The 23,288-nt window shown below is 47.0% G+C and overlaps 2 protein-coding genes across 8 annotated transcripts in view; one reads left to right on the top strand and one right to left on the bottom strand.

Annotated features, from left to right (window-relative positions):
• Positions 1-17,537, top strand: part of PDCD11 (programmed cell death 11) — a 45,202-nt gene extending 27,665 nt beyond the window's left edge. The window contains exons 20-36 of one of the 2 annotated variants that reach the window (XM_039871300.1): positions 928-1,469; positions 2,327-2,389; positions 5,769-5,877; positions 6,924-7,013; positions 7,223-7,325; positions 7,758-7,935; positions 9,948-10,004; positions 10,613-10,735; positions 11,359-11,481; positions 11,823-12,126; positions 12,351-12,461; positions 13,146-13,295; positions 13,521-13,768; positions 14,471-14,639; positions 14,995-15,148; positions 15,603-15,768; positions 16,517-17,537. In XM_039871300.1, the coding sequence (XP_039727234.1) occupies positions 928-1,469; positions 2,327-2,389; positions 5,769-5,877; positions 6,924-7,013; positions 7,223-7,325; positions 7,758-7,935; positions 9,948-10,004; positions 10,613-10,735; positions 11,359-11,481; positions 11,823-12,126; positions 12,351-12,461; positions 13,146-13,295; positions 13,521-13,768; positions 14,471-14,639; positions 14,995-15,148; positions 15,603-15,768; positions 16,517-16,688 (2,862 nt within the window). In that variant the 3' untranslated portion in view covers positions 16,689-17,537. Of the gene's footprint in view, positions 1-927; positions 1,470-2,326; positions 2,390-5,768; positions 5,878-6,923; positions 7,014-7,222; positions 7,326-7,757; positions 7,936-9,947; positions 10,005-10,612; positions 10,736-11,358; positions 11,482-11,822; positions 12,127-12,350; positions 12,462-13,145; positions 13,296-13,517; positions 13,769-14,470; positions 14,640-14,994; positions 15,149-15,602; positions 15,769-16,516 lie in introns of both variants that reach the window. The other variant, XM_039871299.1, reaches the window with a different exon arrangement.
• A 720-nt stretch (positions 17,538-18,257) lies between these two features.
• CALHM2 (calcium homeostasis modulator family member 2) lies at positions 18,258-23,215 on the bottom strand. Of its 6 annotated transcripts, none has more exons than XM_039871307.1 (4): positions 22,843-23,215; positions 21,622-21,702; positions 20,530-21,487; positions 18,258-19,211 (listed from the first exon to the last, which is right to left on the bottom strand). In XM_039871307.1, the coding sequence occupies exons 3-4, from the start codon at positions 21,082-21,084 to the stop codon at positions 18,795-18,797; spliced, it is 972 nt and encodes a 323-aa protein (XP_039727241.1). In that variant the 5' UTR covers positions 21,085-21,487; positions 21,622-21,702; positions 22,843-23,215; the 3' UTR covers positions 18,258-18,794. The 6 variants fall into 6 exon arrangements, with proteins under 6 accessions (XP_039727241.1, XP_039727240.1, XP_039727242.1 ...); XM_039871306.1 differs by having other exon boundaries at positions 21,622-21,678; XM_039871308.1 differs by lacking the exon at positions 21,622-21,702 and having other exon boundaries at positions 20,530-21,537.
• Between the last annotated feature and the right edge of the window lie 73 nt (positions 23,216-23,288).

The raw sequence follows: 23,288 nt of genomic DNA, 5'->3' as shown, positions 1-23,288 counted from the left end.
CCTAGTGTTGCTAAGTCTTTGATTTTTAAGAGAAGATAGAATTTGACGTATTTCTTTTTTTTAAATGTGGGAAATATTGGAAACTTTTTTTTTTTAAAACATCACATAATCAAAATATAACATGTCCGTGGGTAGTTCTGACCTTCAGGCTACTCATCTGCACCCTCTCCTGAACACTTTTGTGTGAGAGAAGAATGGATTTGAGAGAAATCTCAAAATTAGTAATATTTTTTTCTGGATACCATATATTTGATTATTATCTAAGGTATTTATTAAGCACCTAATTGCATAGGGTATGGTACAGAGAATTCCATGGATATAATTCTTAATCTCCAGTTGCTTATAATTTTAAGATTTTGAGATACGAAGAGAAATAGAAAGCCCTCACTAAGTGTTCTAGCAGGTCCTTATTCCATTTTATCATCCAAACCGGTGCATATCAGGGCATGAGCACAGTTTTGAGAAAGATAGACTAAATGCCTTGCACATAGTAAGCTTTCAGTAATGATTCTATTTGTTCAATGAAAGAGTGAGTAAATTGGGTTGAGATTGTAGCGCTAAGAGAGTCAGAAGCCATAGTGTCTCAAAGCTAGGGAACCATTAGTAGTCACTTGGCTGTGCATCAGAATCACCTAAGTAACTTTTAAAACTCTAATTTCACTCATTCTAGGATAGGACCTAGGAATCTGAGTTCAAAATAAAACAAAAGCTAACTCCATGTGATTCTGATATGGTGTCTTAAGTTTAGTTGAGTTGCCCCCAGGGTATAATGGGGAAGGCTAGATTGTTACAACCGAGACTAGCTTTGGGGCCCCTGGACTCCAGAGTGTTTCTCCCGTCCCACTGACTGTATATAGCCCAGTGGATGATGAACGAGTACTTGTCCTCCGTAAGAAGTGGGGATGGTGGGTTTCCTTTGTTTTCCAGCTGAAGAAAGGCAGTGAGCACCAGGCGATCGTGCAGCACTTGGAGGAGTCCTTTGCTATTGCCTCACTGGTAGAGACCGGCCACCTGGCAGCTTTCTCCCTGACTGCTCACCTCAATGACACCTTCCGCTTTGACTCGGAGAAGTTGCAGGTGGGACAGGGCGTCTCCCTAACCCTCAAGACCACAGAACCGGGAGTGACTGGTCTTCTTTTGGCTGTTGAGGGGCCAGCTGCTAAGAGGACCATGAGACGGACTCAGAAGGACTCTGAGACAGTCGATGAGGATGATGAAGCGGATCCAGCAATGGTTGTAGGGACTCTAAAGAAGCACACTCTGTCTATTGGGGACATGGTCACAGGGACTGTCAAGTCCGTTAAGCCTACCCATGTGGTCGTGACCCTGAAAGATGGCATCATTGGCTGTATCCATGCCTCCCACATCCTAGATGATGTTCCAGTGGGCACGTGTCCTACTGCCAAGCTGAAAGTTGGGAAGACGGTCACTGCCCGAGTGATTGGTGGGCGAGACATGAAGACATTCAAGTATGGAGGCTTTGGGGGACGGGCAGCTTTGAGGGGAGATTGTTATAATAGTGAGAGAAGGAACAGGAACTGAGGCAAGTTTCAAAAAGTTGTACATGAATCAGACTTTTTTAGTTAACAAAAATGTTCACCAAAGAAAGAATCTTTTTATGTCTTTTTTAAAATATACATATTATTGTGGTTAAGAGCATTAGTTTAGAGTCAGAGCTGGGTTTGAGTTTCAGATTTGCCACTTAACGTTATGTGACCATGGATTAAATGGTTACTTAACTCTCTGAGTTTAATTTTCCTAATTGATAGAGTAACGTAGTGTCTACCTTCTAGGCTGTTGTGAAGATTGAGAGAACATTTAGTGTGTAACGCGCCTTGCAGGTTGCTCAGTATGTGTCAGCACTTGTTATAAAACATCTCCCGCATACCTTAGTTATATAGATTTACTTAAATCTTGCTGTAATATGTTATTATAGTAAAAATCCTTGCCCCAATAAGAAAAGCAAAAAAAGAATTCAAAGTCTAGCCAATAATTTACATGTTAATTTCAGTAACTTGTGGTACCTTTAGTAAGTCATTTATGCTCTGTAGATCTCAATTTTCTAATTTGTAGAATGAAAAATTTGGAATATATAGTCTGTGAGGAAAATCGTTTTCAAGGTTTAATACGATAATCCTAAAAGATCGAATGAGCCAGCTTCTTAGGATGTGTACTGCAGAGGATGAGAATGGGGACCTTCAGGCCTGACATATCACCAGTCAGTGGTGTGGCAGTGGAGCAAATGGCTTTTTATGCTTCGTTTGATGGGAAACAGAAACTGATCTCTGGAGAATAGAGAATGATTTGACTTTCTTTGTTTTTTCAGATTTCTCCCAATAAGTCATCCCAGGTTTATTCGAACCATCCCGGAGCTGAGTGTTCGGCCAAGGTGAGGGGCTCTAGTAGCGTGGTCTCATGGAAGGAGTACCAGGCTGTGCAGCGAGAGACCTGACTGAGTTCTTGTATTAGTTGTGCCAGGGTTGTGACTGACTTTGCCTCTTTGTCCAGGTTGACTTATTTCTTAGTAGAGACATTTGGATCTCAGAGAGCTAGTTAGTGGGATGATATGAAAATTAACGTGAAAGCTCTATTCAGGGCTTAAATATCGTTTAAAGGCTTGGTAGAAGTTCTGTTTGTAGGCATGTGACAAAAAGAAACATTTTTGCTCTCAACCCAATTTTCTAGAACTCAGTAATTCCCAAATAAACAACATGTAGCCAAGAATACCTGTTATCTGAGTGTAGGCTGCTTAGTGACTGGAATTTTAGGTCATTTTCTAGTGGATTCTGCAGAGGGGTGTTCCACAAGAGATTCTGGGTAGAGACCTAGTAGTTCTATGTAATGGTGGGTCCACTTTGGGATCGTTTTTTCAGAGAATCTTAAGCATTTTGATCCCTGGGCCTATCTGCTTCCGCTTTCTCCATTAAAAAACAAACAAACAAAAAAACAAAAACAAAAACTCAGCCTCTCAGAATCGATAGGCCATCAGTGAATGAAGCTAGGTACACATGACTGAGATTGGCTCTTCAGGGTCACCCCTGGGATCCATTCGGGTTGTACGTCTTAGGTGCCTAGGGTTGTTATGGGAGCCTCTTAAGTAACTTTCAGGGGGTGAGGTTTGGTCAATGTCCTGAGGAGATCAGAAAAGAAATGGAATATTTCTGAGAAAGCTTGTATCTGAGATAGGGAAATATTCGTGGAACACTGAGTTGCAGATGCTAACAACACTCTTGGTACTTCAAAGTAAGCCCTTCATTTTCAGAATAATGAAATTTGGTGGAGCATACATTCCTGTTTTTTTTTTTTTTAATCTAGTCTCCTTAGTTTTGTAGATTTTGATTGTGCCCCCCTCCAGTCTTTGTTGTGAAAACAACATATTAGTTGTTTTATTCTGCAGTATCTTTATCTCTGAGGAGTGATGTATTGTTTAAGGGTCAAAGTCAAGTAGTTTGTTCCAGGCAAAGGGTAGATATCGTGAATTAATGAATACTGCAAGAGAAAACCCACTGTGACCCTGAATGGTTCTTGACCTTCTGAGTGCTAGAACCTCTCATTAACTAACACCGCTGCTGTTGGTCCACTCTCCTGGTGTGAACCATATTGTTGGTGCTTGACTGTGGCAGTGTGGGCCAAGCCGGGAAATGAGTGCTTACATTGAGTAGGTGGGGGATGGAGAATTATGGTAACAGAGAGATGGTCAGATAAACTGTAGCACATCTTTCGCCTCCTACACTCGCCTATGTTGTACTATTACTTATTTTAATCAAGGCCCCTGCGAAGCGTAACGTAATAAGTGGAATTACTGCCACATTTCTCTAATGCTTGTGTTTTAAAATACATCTATTAAAGTCAGGAGGAAAAACATTTAATTGATGGTATTGACTTATTGAGGAAATATAATCATATTTTTATCCCCACTTATATTTGGAGACCTTGTGCACAAAGAGAATGCCGTCTGTATTAGAGCTGAGTTCGGGGTTATTGAGGATCAGTCAAGCTAGGTAAGATGCTTCCTACTCAGGAGCAGGAGTTAAGAGGAGAGAGTACTTTAGGAGTCTGAGTGTATCTCTGGAATTCCTTCTGGTTAGTGAGTTTTCTCTTAGCTTTAATTTAGTTATGCCAACTCTTCTGCTTTTTGCAGTTACTCTTTTTTTAGAGAGGCAGTTTAAAATCATTTTAGGAAAAGAAAAAAGATAAAACATACCTGCTGTGTGTGTGTGTTTTACTTTGCGTGTGTGTGTGTGTGTGTGTGTGTGTTTGGCTTAACAGCAGATTTATTTCTCACAATTCTGATGGCTAGAAGTCTGAGATCAAGATGTCAGCAGGGTTTGTTCTTCTGAGGCCTCTCTTTGCGTTGTGGATGGCAATCTTCTTCCTGTGTCTTCACATGGTCTTCCCTTTGTATTTGTCTGTGTCTTAGTATATTCTCTTTTATAAGATTGGATAATATTTCGTTTTATGTATAGACCACATTTTCTTTATCTGTTCATCTGCTGATGGACATTTAGGGTGCTTCCACATTTTGGCTACTGTGAATAATGCCACTGTGAATATGGCTACACAGATACCTCTTTGAGACCGTATTTTCTTTTTTTTAATATATGTTTTATTTTGTTGACATATGTTGTATTAGTTTCAGGTGTACAACATAGTGATTCAATATTTTTATGCATTCTGAAGTGATAACTGTGATAAATCATTACTATTTGTCATATAGTTATTACAGTATTATTGACTATATTCCCTGTGTTGTACATAACATCAAGACCCTGCTTTTAATTCTTTTGGACATATAACCAGAAGTGGTACATCATATGGTGGTTATGGTTTTAATTTTTTGAGGAATTTCCATACTGTTTTCCATAGCAGCTACACCTTTTGATAGCTGTACCAATAGTGTACAAGGCAGGGTTCCTTTTTTCCACATCCTCTCTAATACTTATTTTCTTTTTGTTTTTTTATTTTTTATAATAGCCATCCTTACTGATGTGAGATATCTCACTGTGGTTTTAATTTGTATTTCCTTGATGATTAGTGATGTTTATTACCTTTTCATGTGCTTCTTGGCCATTTGCATATTTTCTTTGGAGAAATGTCTGTTCGAGTCCTGTTTTTTTTTAACTGGGTCATTTGTTCGTTTGTTTGTTAGTGAGTTGTAGCCTAAGCTATTGTAAGAACACCAGGCATATTGGATTAAGGCCTACTCCAGTAACCTCATTTTAATTTAATTCCCTCTTTAAATTTCCTGTCTCCAAATACAGTCACATTCTGAGGTAATGGGGGTTAGTATTTCAACACATGAATTTGGATGCGGGGGACACAATTCAGTCTGTAACAGAGGCATTCCAGTGTCAGTTATTGAGTGAATACATTTTTTTTTTCATCCTAACTACATAAACATTAGCTGGGCTGGGTTAGAAGGGTGGGAGTTCTGTGACTCCTTTGAAATGATTTGTGGACTGATAACTTTCAGACCACATTTCCCTCTTACTTATCTGAGAAGAAAAAAAACCCAAGAAAGTGATAATGTATTGGATTTTGTTAACCAATGTCACCATAAAAAAATAAAAAATAATAAAGTGATAATGGCAAGATAGCATTGGGGACAGAGCCCAGACTTCACCTCCTGGTTCAATAGCATAAAATGAGGATATGTATGAGTCGGGGAGTCCTGTGCAATCAGTCCATGGCTACTTGAGGACGAGAGTTTCAAGCAAGAAGCTTATCCACAGGTTGGTTTACGCTTTCCATTGCCTTTTTGCAAACAGTGAGCTGGAGAAGGATGGCCACACTGCTCTCAACACTCATTCCGTTAGCCCTTCAGAGAAGATTAAACAGTACCAGGCTGGTCAGACAGTGACTTGCTTCTTGAAGAAGGTGAGTAGTACACACTTTACAATGCCATCTTTTTCTCAGAAGAAAAGGAGAAGCTGGAGATGGGCCATTAGCACTAGGCTTTGATTCTGTGTTGCTGCCGTGCTGGTTTGTGGGAGACGATATAAGGCCTCTGCTCCTAGAAAACTTCTGGTCTAATCAAGAAGCTAACTTTACAGCTTACGAAAGGAATGGTTAGCAAGCAACTGCAATTCAGCATGTTTAAATCTAACCCCAAGTAGAACAGGAGTTCCACTGTAAAATCCAATATAGCATTTATTTTAAATCTTGCTCTATGATATATTTTTCTTTTTCCCTTTCTCACTTTATCTCCAAACCTGTAGTGCACTCTCTTCCTATTGCCTATAACCCTTCAAGGTCCAGCACAGATAATTTTCCCTTATTACTAGTTCTCCTGTATATTCCCATAGCATATTGCATTTCTTACTTGTTGTTTGCTGCTCATGTTATTTGCATACTCACTTGGCCTATTCTTTTTAGATTGTCACCTTGAAGGTAGGGCCTGGCTTTTATTTATCATTATTATGCCATGTGCATAGTGGCTGCTTGATAAATGTTAGTCAAATTGACTTGAAAATTGGGATGTGTGTTTAAGGCAGAACATTGTATAAATAGTAAAGGATCAAATCTAAATCAGGCTAAAAATAAGATGTTGGCCACTGAAGCTGGTTAACAGTGACTGAGCACAGCCGAGCTTGGTGGAGGCCACAGAGGTCAGGAGGGTTGGTCCTGCTGCTTGAGGGCCTCTCTGAGGCCTTTTTCATCTTCTAATCAGCTGACGCACTAGGAGGGGTGCACATTCTGCTGGGCTAGCGAAGGCCCTGAGGTAGACTCTGAGTGAAGCCTGTGAGAAGTGGAAGTTGGGCAGGGGCAATGGGATGTAGGAGTGGATTCTTGATCCTTGGAAAAGTGTAGGTTTAGGGCCCTTATAATCCTATGATTTTAGGAGAATCTGTGTTTTGATGATGGGAAAAGAAGAAATCTTATTATCTGCCTCATTCTGTTTCTCCTCCTGTTCCCATTCCCAGTACAACGTGGTTAAGAAATGGCTCGAAGTAGAGGTTGCTCCAGACATCCGGGGGAGAATTCCCATGTTGCTCACTTCTCTGAGCTTCAAGGTCAGTGTGCTTGAGATCCCTGGAGCGGAAACCCAGGCTCCCTAAGCTCAGTTCAGTGTCTGCTATGTGTTCACAGTGGGTACAAGGAGCTGTGTGCATATTCAGGGATTGGTTTGGGAAATGCTTGCTATGGAGACTTAAATGCTCTATGGTTTGAATAAATGACAGATGGTTCTTCAAATATCAAAGGACTTTTCTTATCCTTCCAGGTTCTGAAACATCCAGATAAGAAGTTCCAGATTGGCCAGGCCCTGAAAGCTACTGTGGTTGGCCCAGATTCCTCCAAGGCCTTCTTGTGTCTCTCACTCATAGGTGAGGTGATGAAATGGTACCTGGTCAGGGAAGGGAGCGGGGCAGAAAGGAGTGGGAACAGGTCTTCAGTTATTGCCCAAGTTGAAGGATGTCTTCGGTGCTAGAGTCCCCAAAGTCTAGTGTGGTTGGTACCTTCTCGGAACAATTTTTCTCTTGTGGGTTTGCTCTCTGGCCTGTGTTACTCCACTACTGAGTCACCTTTACCTGCACAGTTGGTTTTCTTAGGTCTTAGAAAAAGCTGTCGCCACATGGCCCGGGGATTCTGGACTACATGACTTGGTGATCTGGTTCTTTCTGATCATTCTGGTCCATTCAGCCCGGACACCCCACGTCTGGGTGGCCTCCATCTTCCCCAGCCTGTGGTTGGCCAACATTCCAGCTTCTTTCTTGGCTCATTTCCTCTTCCCTGAATCAGATTCATTCTCCTACCAGGTCCTCACAAGCTTGAAAAGGGGGAAGTGGCCATGGGCCGAGTTGTGAAGGTGACTCCCAAGAAGGGGCTGACTGTCTCCTTTCCCTTCGGGAAAATCGGAAGAGTCAGTATATTTCACGTGAGTGACTCCTATTCAGAGGCGCCCCTGGAAGACTTTATCCCGCAGAAGATTGTCAGGTAGGCTGAGTTTTCTTCCTCTTTTCAGCTATTTGTGAGATTGTGGTGGTTTGTTTTTTTTTTTTAAATTATAGAAGCAATGCATGATTATATACCAGATAAAATATTGCATAGAAAATGAAAACTTCTATGGCTCCTCTCTATCGCCACAACTTTTCGTTATTATATATCTTGGTCTCTGTCTTTCAAGACTTTAACACATATTTAGGTATAATTTTCCTTTATATAATAGAATTTAATTTTACATACTATTCTGTGACTTGTTTTTTTCTCATAGCAGTTTATCATAGACTTTTTTTATGCTGATATATCTAAATTAATCTTTTCTTTTACCTTATTTTTAACTTGTTTTTAAGTATTCTGTTATGTGGGGATCTTTTTTTATTGTAACTTACTTAAAAATTTCTCTGCTGAGGGACACTAATGCTGAAGTGAATATCTTTGCACATATGTTTCAATACTGGTGCAAGTGTATCCATGAAATAAATTCCTAGAAGTAAAATTGGTCAAACGATGCTATACTTTTTGTCAAAATGCCCTTCAAAAGGACTGTGCTAATTTATATCCCCATTAGCACTAAATATAACTATCTGTTTCTCACATCTCTATCAACACTGGATAGTCTTAATTTCTAATCTGAGCCATTGAATAGACAAAAATTGACCTCATTTTAATTTTCATTTCTCATGTTTTCATGGTCACTTTTTACATTTATTGAGTGTTTACATTTGTTCTGTGCTTTGCTTGTCCAAGTTGCACTTGTTTTTATACTGAAACATTCATCTTTTTAATTTTTAAAAAACTGATCTGTAGCCGTTCTCTGTAAAAGGAATTATCACTTTTTGCAGAGGAGGGGCCATTTATTTATGAACCTTTTAGATGCACAAAAATGAGCCTACCTTAGAGTTTTGAAACCATTTTATAGCCTGACTAAATTAGGATTGAAGAGGTAAATTTCAGCTTGATACAATAAAGACTTTTTGGAGACTCAAAGTGAGATAACAATGTCACCTTCAGGAGGTAGAGACTGAAAAGTAGTAATTTGCTCTTTCCCATCTCTAGTGCCCCAGCCACCAGCACCTGCCTAAATTCTCAACCACTGATCAGAGCTAACAATGCAAAAATATCCAGGGCTTAGGAGAAGGAAATAAATGAGTCACAGAGAAATCCAGGATCATCTCTGCTTTTTGTCTTCTGAGGCTTATAAAATGAGGGTGTGAGTTTTAGCAAACTATTTTAAACAGATTTATTTATAGTCAAACCTATGAGTTGTATTCAGTTGTAATTCTTTCATCTGTCAAGTCTGGATAATAAATTAATTGCCTAAAGAAAGACGATCCCTCGAGGTCCTTTCCTGCTTTAGGGGCTATTTACCTTGTTATAAAAGGCAGATGCCTGTTGTGGAAAAAGATTTGGACTGTACCATTGCTGAGATCCTCTCTACTGCTAAATTTCTATACTTTTTGGCTTTGGGCTACTAATTGCCATTTTAGATTAAATAAGTTCGGAAATCCAACCAAAGAGTAAACTCTGCTTACCGCCTGGAAGCCTCCCCTGCTCAGGCCTCACTGCTTGGCCCGCTTTGAACTGTTGCCACAAGTCTCCTGCACTAGTAGCTAGGTCGTCCCTGGTCATAGTGCCCTGTGGCTGCCTTCTCTCTCCACTGAGATCACACACTCCCGGGTCCTGACATTGTGCTGGTCTCATCTCCTGAATACTCACCATATGGCTCTGCACCTGCCAGAGGGCTTTTACATCTCCTCTTATTTTCTTCTCTCAGCCCCTTCTTGGGTAAGAGTTGCAGGTAGTGTTATTTTTACCCGAAAGAAGGAAACTGAGGCCCAGAGAGAGGACTACCTCAGCAAATTTTCAAAAAAATGAAGAACAGCCCAGGTCTCACGTCTCCTTGCTCTTGCCTGTTGGTCAGCCTTGTGGAGAGGAAGCCAAGGCCCTTTGCTGTCTCCTGAGATGCTGAAAAGTCAGCGTTTCTTTCTCTTTTGCTGTCATTCCAGGTGTTACATCCTATCCACTGCAGGTCATGTTTTGACTTTGTCACTGCGATCATCCAGGTGGGTATCTTTGATGTTGGAACAAGAGTGGAGAACCCACCTGGAGGACTGAGGGGAGGCTACATGGCTCTGACACGGTCTTTGGGCTTCCTACACTTCTTCTCTGTTTAGCCACTTTATACCCTGCCCCGTTTTTATCCAGAAAAGCTAAGGACACTCCAATTGCCAGAAGAACCTGTCTGCTCAGGCTCTTGTTTCCCGGGAAAGGCTCAGACATCTAAATGTGGGTGCTTAAGGTTGCCAGATGGTGGCCTCGTGAGGGGGAACACAGGGCTCCACAGTGGGATGAGTGTGTCATGAAGTGGACTGGCCTGAGGTCACCTTGCTGCGTGGTTAGACATGGGTGTTGATAAGGTCAGAGCTTTAGATTTGATGTCCCTCTAGCTTGGTCAGCCTCTTGCCTTTTCTCTATAGCCAGCTCGTAGACATGTGTCCCCAGCTGACAGGACTTTAGGAGAGAGTAGGGCTGGGTTCTGAAGGTTATATCTTACGGTCAGGTCCAGAGTCATATTCTTGCATATAAAGTTTGATTATTTCAGGTAAGTTGGAGGTGAGTGTCGGGAAAGGGGAATTAGAGGTATGTGTATCTAAGCCTTTTATTTCTTCAGGACAAACCCAGAGACAAAAAGCAAAATACCAGATCCTGAGATTAACTCCATCCAGGACATCGAGGAAGGGCAGCTCCTGAGGGGCTATGTGAAGTCCGTCGAGCCGCATGGTGTGCTCCTTGGGTGAGTGAGGCAGAGCCTGGAGACGTGGGCCAGACCCGAGTGCCCTTCCTGGGTCGGTCCTGGTCTGGGGTCTGCTGCGTCCCTCAGTCAGCTTCTCTGAAAGGAATGTGAAAGAAGGAGGCTCTATGAGTTTCTACCAGCTTTTTAAATTCCAGATTGTTTTATATTTTAAAAAAATGTTTCAAATTATTCTTACTTGTTGTTTTGTGCAAAGAATATGGCATGTTCAATTTCAACTTCAAATATATTTGGATGTATTTGATTTAGTGTTTGATCATGATTTGAAAATGTTCTGTGAAATTATATAACGTTCACAACCACCAGATAGTACAGCCCTTTCTGCTATTATGTTTCTTCCTTTTCTTTTTGTCTTTCTAGTTTATGATTTATACATTGTGATGCTCTAATGTGGGGTGAAAAATACCTTTCAATCATATCTTCATTGTGCTTGATAATTTTTTTCCAGTTTACAAAGCCCTCTTTATCCTTTTGAATGCCAGGAACTTATGTCTGTCATAAGTCCTGGTCAGAACTCAGGTCCCTGGGAAAGCAGAGGCACTAGGCTTGTCTGGGACTCTGTTGTTGTATTTATGACCACAGGACCTTTGTCTCTCTCCTGTCAGCCTTGGCCCCTCAGTTGTGGGTTTGGCCCAGTACCCGCATGTCTCCCAGTACAGCCCATCCAAGAAAACCCTTTATAACAGACACCTCCCTGAAGGGAAGCTGCTCACAGCCAAGGTCCTGAGGTAAGTGCCTTCTCCGTCCCCCTCCCCTTTCTCTGGGAGCCCTGGGAGTAGATTTTTAGAGGTAAACTTTAAATATAATGGCTTGTTCAGATGAACAAAGCCCATTTGTTTGAAGCCTTCTACCTCAGCACCTAAAAGCAGATGTGGACACTTTTGTCTGCATGAGCATCTGTTGAGGACAGAGTAAAGGGTCATCATAGCCTCCCTCTGTATTTTACTACTAAGCTTGGGAAATATGCAGATCATTCCTAAGAATACTGAATGGATTCCAAGGCAGGGTGCAGAAAGTTGTGGGCTGCTCGCCGGGCCCACTGTACCTCGTATGTGTCTTTGTTTCGCAGTGTGAGCCACCAGAAGAACCTGGTGGAGCTATCGTTCCTCCCTGGCGACACGGGGAGGCCGGATGTGTTTCCTGCCTCCCTAGGACTACCACTTCTAAAGGAAGAGGAGAGGCAACTAGAGGCAGAGGAGAGAGACCACAAAGGGGAAAAGAAGGAGCAGAAGAAGAACCAGCCAAGGAAAGAGAAGAAGAACCAGAAGGGACAGGAGGAGGAGCCGCTGCCCAGCAAGGAGAAGAGCGAGCCCCAGAAACCAGGAGCGAGGAAGCAGGGCAAGCGGCCACGCCCGGAGTCTGGAAAGGAGCAGGTATATCCCCAGGGAGGATGGCCTCCACTCACATGAAAAGGAGAGCGTTTCAAAAGCCAGCTAGCCAGCTGCTTTGTCTTCTCTTGGACAGAGAACCGCATGAGTGTGGAGGAGGCCAGACTGGGTGGTGCCAAGAGGGGCAGAAGGAGGGCATTGCCTCGGGCTGCCCCAGGGTGCTCCTGGGCAAGAAGGGTGGCTCAGCAGTTACCCACCTGTCATCTCAGGAAAGAATGAAGAAGCAAAAGAAAGCTGCTGCATCAGAGGAGGATGACAGTGGCGTCGAGGTGTATTATCGGGAAGGAGAAGAGGAGACAGAGACGAGGGTGCTGCTCGCGGTAAGGGACAGCATCGCATGGGGGAGGAGAGCTGCCCTGGGGAGGGGAGTCCTTGACCCTGCCTGAGAGCTGGGCTGTCTTTAGCACCACCTTCTTCTCTCATTTCCTGTAAGATGAAAAGTGGGGGCTGTTAGTTTCCTCAGCTGGTCATCAGCCCCCTGAGAACAGGGCCCCTGTCTTACTCATAGAATGGGTTGCATAAAATAAGTTGTAATCAGAATTAAATTTCGATTTATTGAATGGAACTGAATTAAATTAGTGGGATGGGCAGGTAAAGAGCAGGCTGGGCCTTCCCGATCCTGAGTTTCCCTCTGAAAAATGAGAACTGAGGACCAGGTGTGGAAGGGCTTCCCAGATACTTCAGGTATCACATCCCCACCACCGTCAGAACATTTGTCATACCTCTGTCTTAGCTTGACTCTTATTTTATACATATATGTTGTATGTGTGTGTATATATGTATATGCCATGCATATATTTAAAAAAAATTTGGCACCTGAATGAATTTATCTACAATGAAAGCCTTTTGTCTCTACTATAAAGTTTCCCAAGTGATTGGGCCCTGGGAGGAAGGGAAAGTTCTTTCGGGTGGTAGAGTCCCTGCCTTTCCAGATAGAATGGGGCTGGGGAACAGGGAGCAGCCTGAGCCCAGTGCTTTCTTCACACGCCTCCATGATCTTCCAGGAGAAGCAGACCAGGCCAGCAGAAGTGCCCCGGCTAAAGCTGTCATCCGGCTTCGTTTGGGACGTTGGGCTAGACTCTCTGACCCCGGCCTTGCCACCTCGAGGAGAGAGCTCAGACAGCGAGGAGGACGAGAAGTCACAGCAAGCCACGGTGTCGTATTTTGCAGGGCTTTGTCCTTTTTGCAAGCACCCCTTGATGTCAGTCTCCTGTGCACTGTCCTAGCCTGTGGGTGTCTCCTCTGGCCGGGTGGGGCGGTCTCTGGCCAAGGAGTATTTATAGAGCTCAAGGGCTGCCCTGCCAACTTTGGCTTCCACCACAGACCTCTCCAGAGTCTGAGAAGCAGATTACTCATTTATTTTTTGCCTTGCATAGCAGAAGAAGAAAAGCAAGAAGGAAAGGGAGTTGGAGAAGCAGAAGGCAGAGAAAGAGCTGTCTCGCATCGAGGAGGCGCTGATGGATCCCAAACGACAGCCAGAGTCAGCAGACGATTTTGACAGACTTGTGCTGAGCTCCCCGAATAGCTCCATCCTGTGGCTGCAGTACATGGCCTTCCACCTGCAGGCCACGGAGATCGAGAAAGCCCGGGCTGTGGCTGAGCGGGCTCTCAAGACCATCTCTTTCAGGTCTTGGCTTTGTCCCTTCTGCTTGAAGGAGGGATCATTTGACAGGGAGGGCCGTGTCTCCCCTGGATGCTGTGGGTCATTTCCTCTTTAGTAGGCCGATAGCAGTTGGGGTGACTGAAACCAGGGGCCCATGTGCCATCTTTGAAATAGATCTGCTCATTTATATTTTATAGTTCTCTTTACTGAAATAGCTAAGGGCAGCATTTACAAGAGTCCCTAAGTTAAGGTGCCCAACTTAGAGCAGAAGTAGAATAAGGAACACACTCTCCACATACCTGGGTGAAAACCCTGTAGGTGGCCATTTCCTAGGCAGAGAGTGAGTGAGTTTCCTCAAGGCTAGTGAAGAGGGATGGCTGTCCTTTACTTCATTCTCTTAGCTGGAGTGAGGATCAGACACGAGATTCTGTTCCTTCCAGCCCAAACCTCAGACCAGTTTGAGATTTAGGAGGCTTCCTTTCCTAAGGAAGAGCCAGGTGGAGCCTCTGTCTGGGAGCCCCAGATTCAGCAGTCAGGGTTGGAGTTCCCGCTTCTGTGTGAGCTGCAGTGGGGACAGGACCTCTCAGTGCCTGCACTTGGCAGTGGGAACTGAGGACGTGAACGGAGCCTGGGGAGGAGGATGGAGTTCCAGTTGACGTCCCCAGAGGAGAAGGGGGGCTCTGGGCTGAGGTGACGGAGCTCATGTGCTGACTGTTCTCACTCCAGAGAGGAGCAGGAGAAGCTGAACGTGTGGGTGGCACTGCTGAATCTAGAAAACATGTACGGCTCTCAGGAGTCACTGACCAAGGTCTTCGAGCGGGCCGTGCAGTACAACGAGCCTCTCAAGGTCTTTCTCCAACTGGCTGACATCTACACCAAGTCAGAGAAATTTCAGGTAGGAGTCTGGGCCAAGCGGCCTGCTGCCACAAGGTTCCCAGTCACTCAGAAACTGACTCTTAGGAATAACAGAGGCAGCGGGGAAATCTCAGGGAAGAACCCCCACGTTCTGGATCCAGTTCAAGTCTCAGGACCTCCTCACAGACACAGGATTAGTAGGGAGACTGCCCATCATGTTACGCGTCCTCATCTCTGTGAGCCTGCCCTCACCCCTCAGTATCTAGAATCGGGCCTGCATAGTGATTGGAGTCTTTGAGCCCAAGTCTGTCTTTTCTCGAACAGAACTGCCTATGTCTACTGTTGCTCCCTCTGTTGCATCACACTTTGCTTAGCCTGCCTTTTCTTTCCCACAGGAAGCTAGTGAACTCTACAACCGGATGCTGAAGCGTTTCCGGCAGGAGAAAACTGTCTGGATCAAATATGGTGCCTTCCTCCTGCATAGGGGCCAGGCTGAGGCCAGTCACCGTGTGATGCAGCGATCCCTCGAGTGCCTGCCTAATAAAGAGCGTGAGTACTCATTCCCACCTACCGGCCCAATTCCTGAACACATAGGCTCTCAGGGCATAGAGACTGCGGGTCTCCTCATCTGAGATGGTGATTGGAAGCCTTATGGAGGGTACATAGCTGTCTCTGTTGTTTATGTGCTCATGAACATAATGTGTATTGCATCTCAAATGCTAAACCTTGAAAATGGAGGAACAAGAAGCAATTAGCACTAATTCTGTCGTCCCTGTCCCCTACCCTTTCTGGACCCAGGGAGTAGGGTATCTGCAGTGGGAATCATAGATGAGTGCCCATCTGTGTATTTGGCTCTAAAGTCACCCCATCATTATCTTGTTATCGCCTGGGTCTTGGGATCTAAGACCGGGGAGTCAAGAGTGAGACTCGTGTCCTTGCAGCACATTGTGTTGTGCCATGGGGTCTGTCTGCTTCGTGTGCCTGAGCTGTCCTCTTCCTGCAGATGTGGATGTAATAGCCAAGTTTGCCCAACTTGAGTTCCAGCTGGGGGATGCAGAGCGGGCCAAAGCCCTTTTTGAGAACACACTGAGCATCTACCCAAAGCGCACGGATGTCTGGTCCGTCTACATCGACATGACCATTAAGCATGGCAGCCAGAAGGAAGTCCGGTGAGAGGGGAAGACAGATCAAGGCTAATGGGGGCGTGGGCACATTAGCCAAGGGCATGAGTTTTAGCCCCACAGCAGATCCCAGCATTCCCAATTGTCTTACTCAATCTGGAAAAGCAGCTTTGACATGACATACCAGGTCCAATGGAATTTACTTTTCCAACTTTTTTTTCTGCCTCAAGGACTAGCCTGTGGTCAGTGTCTGGAACCTTGGGTGGGGAGGTAGGCTGGCTGTTGGCCTGGGGGTCAGGAGACGTAGGTTTTTCTCATGATTAGCATTGTACTTGGCTCTCATTGTAGAGAGTGTTCACAGGCGTAATCTCACTGTTGTCCACCGGTGTCCCCACAAGGCAGGGAGGACTAGAGATGGGTAGACTGAGGTCCAGAAAGAACCAGTGCCTCACCCAAGCCCATCAGTGAGTCTTAAGCAGAGCTTTTCTCACAGATCCATAGCATGTGTATTCCCATCCCAGTAGCTTTGTCTTGATTCACCGTGTGACTTCAGGCCACTAAGTCCTTTAACATCTCTGGGTCATCTGCCTGCTCAGCTGGAAAATGAGGGTGGTATTCTCTCTCTTTTAATGGGACTTGATGGGAATTTTTAATAGCAGTTGAGATAAAGATAGAAGTGGGAGTGCTGGGTAACAGAGGGCCCGGCTCCAGAGCCTGAGAGCAAGTAGAGAAAGGCTGGCCAAGAATCACGTGGCTGGAGACTGAGAGGCAGATGCCACCCTGTTCTTCTTCATAGGGACATCTTCGAGCGGGTCATTCACCTGAGTCTGGCTCCCAAACGAATGAAATTCTTCTTCAAGCGCTACTTGGACTATGAGAAACAACATGGCACTGAGAAGGACGTGCAGTCAGTGAAGGCGAAGGCCCTGGAGTACGTGGAGGCTAAGAGCTCCGTGTTGGAGGACTAGTGGTGGCTGGCTCCGGACAGCCACTGTCAGCAGTGGGCCGGCTCGATCAAACCTCAGGCACTTGGGCAGTTGAAAACTGTGTTGCCTGAAGACTATTTAAGTGCTGCTTTTTCTGCAGTACCTGGGGGGTAATCCTGTTAGGATAAAAAGAATTCGAGATTTCTTATAATTTCTTTTGCTTATTTTATCTCAAATAGCAAATTTATCTTTTTCCTTTTCTGAGGGTGCTTAGTGGTCGCTGGCTCAAGAAGAGCTGAGGGTCTCTCCTTGATGGGAGTGCCCGGGAAGCAGGAATAGGAGTGACTCCTGACAGTCTTATGGTCAGGATCCCACTTTGGCCCTGGCAGGCTCTTGGTCCAGCAAGGAAGGGGTCAGCAGGGCCCAGGGAGCAGGCCCCCTCCTGTAGTTCTCGGGGTCTCTGGCCATTCCTTTACCCTTAGCTCAGCTCAGCCATGTGTCTTTTTGTGGAGCATGTGAGGTTGGGACAGGAAGAGAAAGGCAGAGCCCAGAAAGAAAGATGGGGGAACCTGAACGCCTGAGAGAAAAGCCATAGGTAATTGGCATAAACCTCTGGTAACGTCTCTTCCCCGCCCACCAAGGCCAGATAACCCTCCCTCTCCAAATTGGTATGTTAGTTGTGAAAAGGCATTAAAAGAAGCCTACCTTGAGGGGTTTTGTGGATGAAATGAGAGCATGCATGTTATGTACTGCCACAAGGCCTGGCAGGTAGGAGGCTCAGTGAGGACCTAATCTGACGTACCATATGGCTTTGGGGAGAGCCGCAGTTTCTCTGTGTCTCCTTGTAGTTCTTCTGGGGAGAGAGGTTGCTGAATGGAGGGCATTGATTGATTTGATGGTTTTCCTTGAGTCATGAGGGATAGGGGACATGATGGGCCTGCCCTACTCTTCCTGCGACCCTCATAAAATTCCTAGAAAGACGGTCTCTCCACCTCATTTGGTAGGTAACAATCCTGGGTGCTCCAGAGTTCGTGGAGGCCAGCACAGACATGACTAGTTGTTGAAGCCAGTTCTTTTTTGGCTTAGTCTTGAGAAAATTCAAAATTTTTCTTCGGCAGAGTTTTAAATGTCCTGAGGTCTGGAGAGCTTTTTCCATGGGAAAGGACCGAGGCATATGTCAGGAAGCAGGACAGGGACAAGGGAGAGCATCAGAGGTTTTCGAGGTGGTGGAGGCAATCAGGCAAGGATGGGCATGGGAGGGAGGAGAAGCCAGGCCGGCCTCATTCTTGGTTATTAGCACTAGGTTACAAGGACTAGTCTGCCCTACTGAGTGTAGGATCTTCTGACTCAAGAAATTTAAGTTGAGCTTCCCTGAGAAAGACCAGGCTCCATCTGTTTCCCCAGATTATAGCAGATATCCGAATCCAGTTGCCAGGAGATCATCAGCCCCAGGCATTGCCATGTGGGGCTTCCTGTTCCCCTGCCCTCCCTTCCATCCGTCATAGTCTCTGTCCCCTCCCACAGGGGATGGGATTTGGGCCTGTCCCCATGACCATTAATCTGCTGTGGTCCATCCAATCATGCAGATACTAAGCTAGTACTTTTATCAAAAAGGTTTTTAGAAAAGCTTTATTAAAAAGGTAAACATATGAAATAAAGCCAGTGGCATACATTGGGGTCAGCTTCCCAGCTGAGCACCACTGAACTGGGTGTCCATAAGCAATTAGACAATAACATATGCAATAACAAGTTAACTGAGTGATATCCTATACAGGTAGCCTACTGTGAATTTCATTGTCATCTGGCTCTGCTCGCCAGGGCTTCTCAGCCTTGGAGTCCCAACAGTAAAAGGCCATTCATATCATAGTTAAGGGTTAATTCTGGGAAAGGTTCTTTTCCCCAGAGCTGTTGACCAGGTGGCAGGTGGCAACAGGAGAGGGGAATTCTTCAGGTCTGAGCTGGCCACCTTGTCTACCGGCTCTCCTCTCTGCACCTAGATTACTTTGTTTCTTTCTCTTGGCCTCTTTTTTTTTTTTTTTAAACTATGGTTTTAAAAAAGTCCCCTGCTGATGTGCTGATGTGAGCAGACTGTGGGGTTCAGTTTAGGACCAAGGACTGTTATTTGCAAAGAGCGCGGGAACAGGACCCTTAGGAGACGAGCAGGGCCATCTCCATGTTGTCTGGGCCCGTGCCGTTGCCCGTCAGACCCTGGGCCCACTTGTGCAGGCGGCTGTAGAGTGGGAGGCCCTGATTCTCGCGGTACAAATAGACGCCGGTGATGGCGTTCCACTGTGGCCGCGGCTGTGTGCCTTGCACCGAGAACTTGGCAACCAGCTCCTCCTCGTCCTTGTTGAGCGCCACGAAACCGAAGAAGCGGCGCACGTTGTTGGCAGCCAGCACCCGTGAGTGCACCTCGGCGGTGCGCTGGAAGAGCTGGTCCTCGCTGTCTCGATACTGTGTCCAGTAGGCCTCCTGGCGGTAGCTGAGCGGTGAGCAGTAATGCTTGAGGCATTTGGTCAGGAACACCAGGATGGCCACCACGCCGATGAGCAGCCACCCAAAGAGCTGGCCAGAGAAGAGGCAGGGTTGAGGAGGGGCAAGGAGCTGCCTGGACCCCCCACCCGCCCAGGATGAAATAGGAGGAGTCGGTCACAGGGTGCGCTGGGCTGAATCCAGGGGCCTCAGAACCCTCCGAGAGCTGGCTCTGTCACTTCCCTGGCTAAACATTCTGCTTCTGTAAGGGCAGCAGGCCCTTCGGGCTATAATTTCACCACTTTGTCCTCACCTCTTGAACTCACACTTTATCTGTTCTTAGACTTTGCCACCCAAGATTTCTGGTGCTGTTCCTTCAGCCCCATGGGCCCCCTTCCACATTATCTCAGCCCATCAAAACCCACCTCGAACTGAGGTGCAGGCCAGATGCCGCCTCCAGGAAGACTTCAGAGGCCACTCTGGGAGCGCTCTGCCTTCCCTGAGTACCCTATGTCCTGGTTCCTCTAACATCACTCTGCCTTGTTTTGAAATCGCCCATGTGCTTATTATCTCAAACACCTGCTTGGGTGTGAGCCTGTTGAGGTCATCTTTGTTTCCCATTTGATCTTGTACATAGATCTGTGGGTATTTGGTCATCAAATAATTTTATTTCTCTGTCTTCCATCTTCCATCTCCTTTGGTGCTGTCTCCAGCCCTACTTCTCTCTCTATTTATATTTCTTATGTACCCAAGAGAACACTTTTTAAAACATCTTGTGTTCCTTGTCTCTCACCTCCTGCTTCTTTGAGTTAATGCTCCCAGCTCAGTTTTCTGCTTCTGCCCAGGTCTCTGCCCTTGCTCTCTCCTCTTCACCAGCCTCTACTCCTTCAGAACTAAGCCAAGGCTGAGGCTGGGACCAGGGCAGCAGCTGCTGCTTCCTGATTCAACACCCCTTCCTGGCTGAAGGGGCTCCCCTTATGTCAACAGTGCCTGATTCAGTGCTGGGCACAGGTCCTTCCTGGGATAGGAACATGCTAGTCCCTGGAGCCAGCCACACCCTACTATCAACACATGGCCTACAGCAAATGTTTCATAAATTTACAAGGGTTTGTGCCTAATCTGGCTGGAGTAAGGGACTTAATCTGTGACTGAGATCAAGGCTCAGTCTGAGCCAGGAGGACATTCCTTTAGCATTTAAAACTCTTATTTGGGACTGGAATTGACCCTTGTCCTACCAGGCACTAACCCATGGGTTACCCAGCTCCGATAACCTGACGCTGATAATCTAGTGCTTTCTTGGAGACCTCGGCCCCCTGAGGACAACCCCCAGCCTTACAAGGGGCCATGCCGGCACCTCCCCAGCAGCCATCACCTAGAGAAGAAAGAAGAGCTTCCCTTTGCACAGCCTTACCTGGGACTCATACTTGAGCCTGCGGCTGACTTCCTCCCGGAAGCCTGACAGGTTGGCAGGGCCCTCCCCGCAAGGGAACCTGGCCAGGATTTCTGTGGAATGTTCTGGTGGGAAGCCCTCTTCCTCAGCTTTGAGTGAGGAGGGGTCCACGAATTCACTGAGAGCACAGACATAGGCCTCACCACGCAGCAGGGAGATGACAGACCAGGTGACAGGGGCCACAGCCGCGCGGCCCAGGATGGAGCTTAGGAGGAGGAAGGTGGGGGCAGCCGAGCAGTTCTTGGTCCTCCGGTACTGGCATTCAGCAACTAGATTCCAGGTGTGGTTGTTGAGGATGACACCAATGAGGAAGAGTGCCAGGGCGGGCACACCGATGGCCGTCAGCCCATACAGGTAGTTCCGGGCTGGTGAGCAAGGACAGTGGAAAGCCACCACAGTGAACAGCTCCTGGCTGCCCACCGTGCCCAGTGCCACCAGCCCATTGAAAATCATCACATCCTTGCTCTTGAAGAAGAGTGATAGGAACCGGAAGTTCTCGGCGATCAGGGCTGCCATTGTGATAGATCAGTTGGGGGACCAGCTATAGGGGTAGAGACAGGACTAGGAAGCACAGGCTGGTGGGCATCTGAAGGCAGCGCACAGTCTTGTCATTTTATCCTCCGGGGTGGCCGGCCTGGTCCTTCCTTTGCTTCTGAGAACAAGGAGAGAGGGGATTTTGTGTGGCCAGGCAGGTGAGAAAGGAAGGAGACTGGGGGAGCCCTGGGCCCTGGGGGGAGCGATGGTAGCCACTGTTCACTGAGCTCCTACTATGCGTCACGTGCTTTACATTGCCCGTCTCTGGTTTAGGAGATCCTGACTTGCTGCCCTTCACCAACTGCTTCACCAGCTGCCTCTCTCTGGTTTAGGAGATCCTGACTCATCGTCCTTCATGACTTTCTCTAGGCCTCAGTGTTCTCATCTGTGAAAAGAGTATAAATCATTCTGGTCCTTGCTCTACTCTTAGGGATGCTAGAAGGAAAAAAAAGGGAATAAAAAATGCCCGATAATTATCTTACATGTGACATAGGACACTATGTCCCCCATTTCTCTCACCCTATTAAGTCTTCAGGGTGGCTCCCAGAGTTGAGGCGGGTGGGGTGATTCTCCTTCCTGTAAAGATCACGCAACAAAGGCCTAAAGAGGATTAAGTGCCTTGCTCAGGCTACCCAGGCAGGACTTTGGACCTCGAGTCCAGAGGAGGAGGCCTGGAAAGTGGACCAGGGTAAGTCAAGCTAAGTGAGTCCTCCATTGCTTTATGCACATCCACTAGAGCCCTGGCAAACCTCCCCTTCCCTATCTGTTACTTCTACCCTTTCTAGCTGCCTCCCAATAGTCCTGTTCACCCAGGTCCCTGGGCCCAGCCTGCCAGTGACAGGAAACTTTGATGAAGGCTAAGGCTCGGCTGTGCCCCGTGGCCCATCCCCAGCCTGCTCTGTCTTAGTCTGGGCTGCAGCAGTCTTGGCAGCCTGCCTGGAAGTGGTCATGGCCTGGGTTCCAGCCATGTTCTGCCCTAGCTCCCATCCCAGGCTCCACCCACACAAGTCAAGTGACAGACAAGGGTATGGCCTTGTGTCTTTTCTTCATCCCGAAGAAGAAAAAAGTCCGCAGGCCAGAGGAAGCCGGGAGTGGAGGGTTGGGATGGGCAGCTGACAAAGTTGAGGAGACCTGCCTTTATTTCCTTCTGTGCCTCCTGTCTACTCCACCACCCATCCCAGTCTTTGACAAGGCTGCCAGATGCTCTAGGGCAGAGCCAGCTGGCCACGTGGGGTACCAGGAGATGGAGGCAGAGGAGGGATCTGTCTGACTCTTCCCAAGTCATAGCCCAGGGCCTCCAGCCTAACTCCCTGGGAAAGGGAGTTTATAATATTCTTGGGGATGAATGGGTTAAAAGCAGCTCCCTTCCCTTCTTCCTCTTTCCCTCTTGGCTTCAGGGTTCCCAATGAACTCTCTGTGGGGCGCCCTGGGTTCATAAGCTGCACAAAGTGGGGTACAAGATGCCTGAACACTGATGGGCAGAGGAGGGACCAGGCCAGCTTCTGAGACTACTGTTCTAGTCTCCCAGGCCAGGGAGGGGTCACACCCAGGCTGGGAGTGAGACCTCTAACAACAGGACAGGAAACAGGCAGCTGAGGGAGAGGCAGGACTGGCCCCTGCCCAGAATGGGGGGCCTCAGCTACGGGCCTCACTCCTAGGACAGCCCCTCCGGGCAGTCTCAGACTGGCCCTGCCATGTTCCCCGACACCTGGCATGCCCCAGGGAGGGGCCCTTCCTTACCTGGGGTCAGCGTCAGGCAGCAGCGGCTTTGGCCGCCACGGGGCTGGGCGCTCGGAGTGGTGCGGCAGACATCTGAGTGCGGGCCTGCTGAGCGGGCCGAGGGAGAAGCAGCAGCCCCGCCCGAAATGCCCTCCTCTGGCTGTGGTTCCCTCCTCGGGCTCCCTCCTGCTTTTTTCTGCACAGGATCAGGGCTTGGGGCTGGTGGTGTGTCCCCAGAAAAGTTTAACTCCGGAAAACAGGAGGAAACAGCAGGATGGAACTTGTATGCCAGGCAATGGAAAACATCCCCCACGCTAGGCAGAGGAGGGCGGGTGGAGGGGGCGGTGCGAGAAGAGAGGAAGTTGGGGCAGCCGGTTCGGTTTTCGGCCTGCGCCTGGCCCTGCCTGCCTTCCTAAGCAGAGCTGCCCCAGGGGCCAGCCCGGGTGCTCCACACCAGTGGGACCGGC

This window comes from Pteropus medius, unplaced genomic scaffold, assembly GCF_902729225.1.
Source record: "Pteropus medius unplaced genomic scaffold, Ma_sr-lr_union100, whole genome shotgun sequence".
Classification (NCBI taxonomy): domain Eukaryota; kingdom Metazoa; phylum Chordata; class Mammalia; order Chiroptera; family Pteropodidae; genus Pteropus; species Pteropus medius.
The sequence above is the reverse complement of the archived record's forward strand: the minus strand, read 5'-3'. Positions and strand labels throughout refer to the sequence as shown.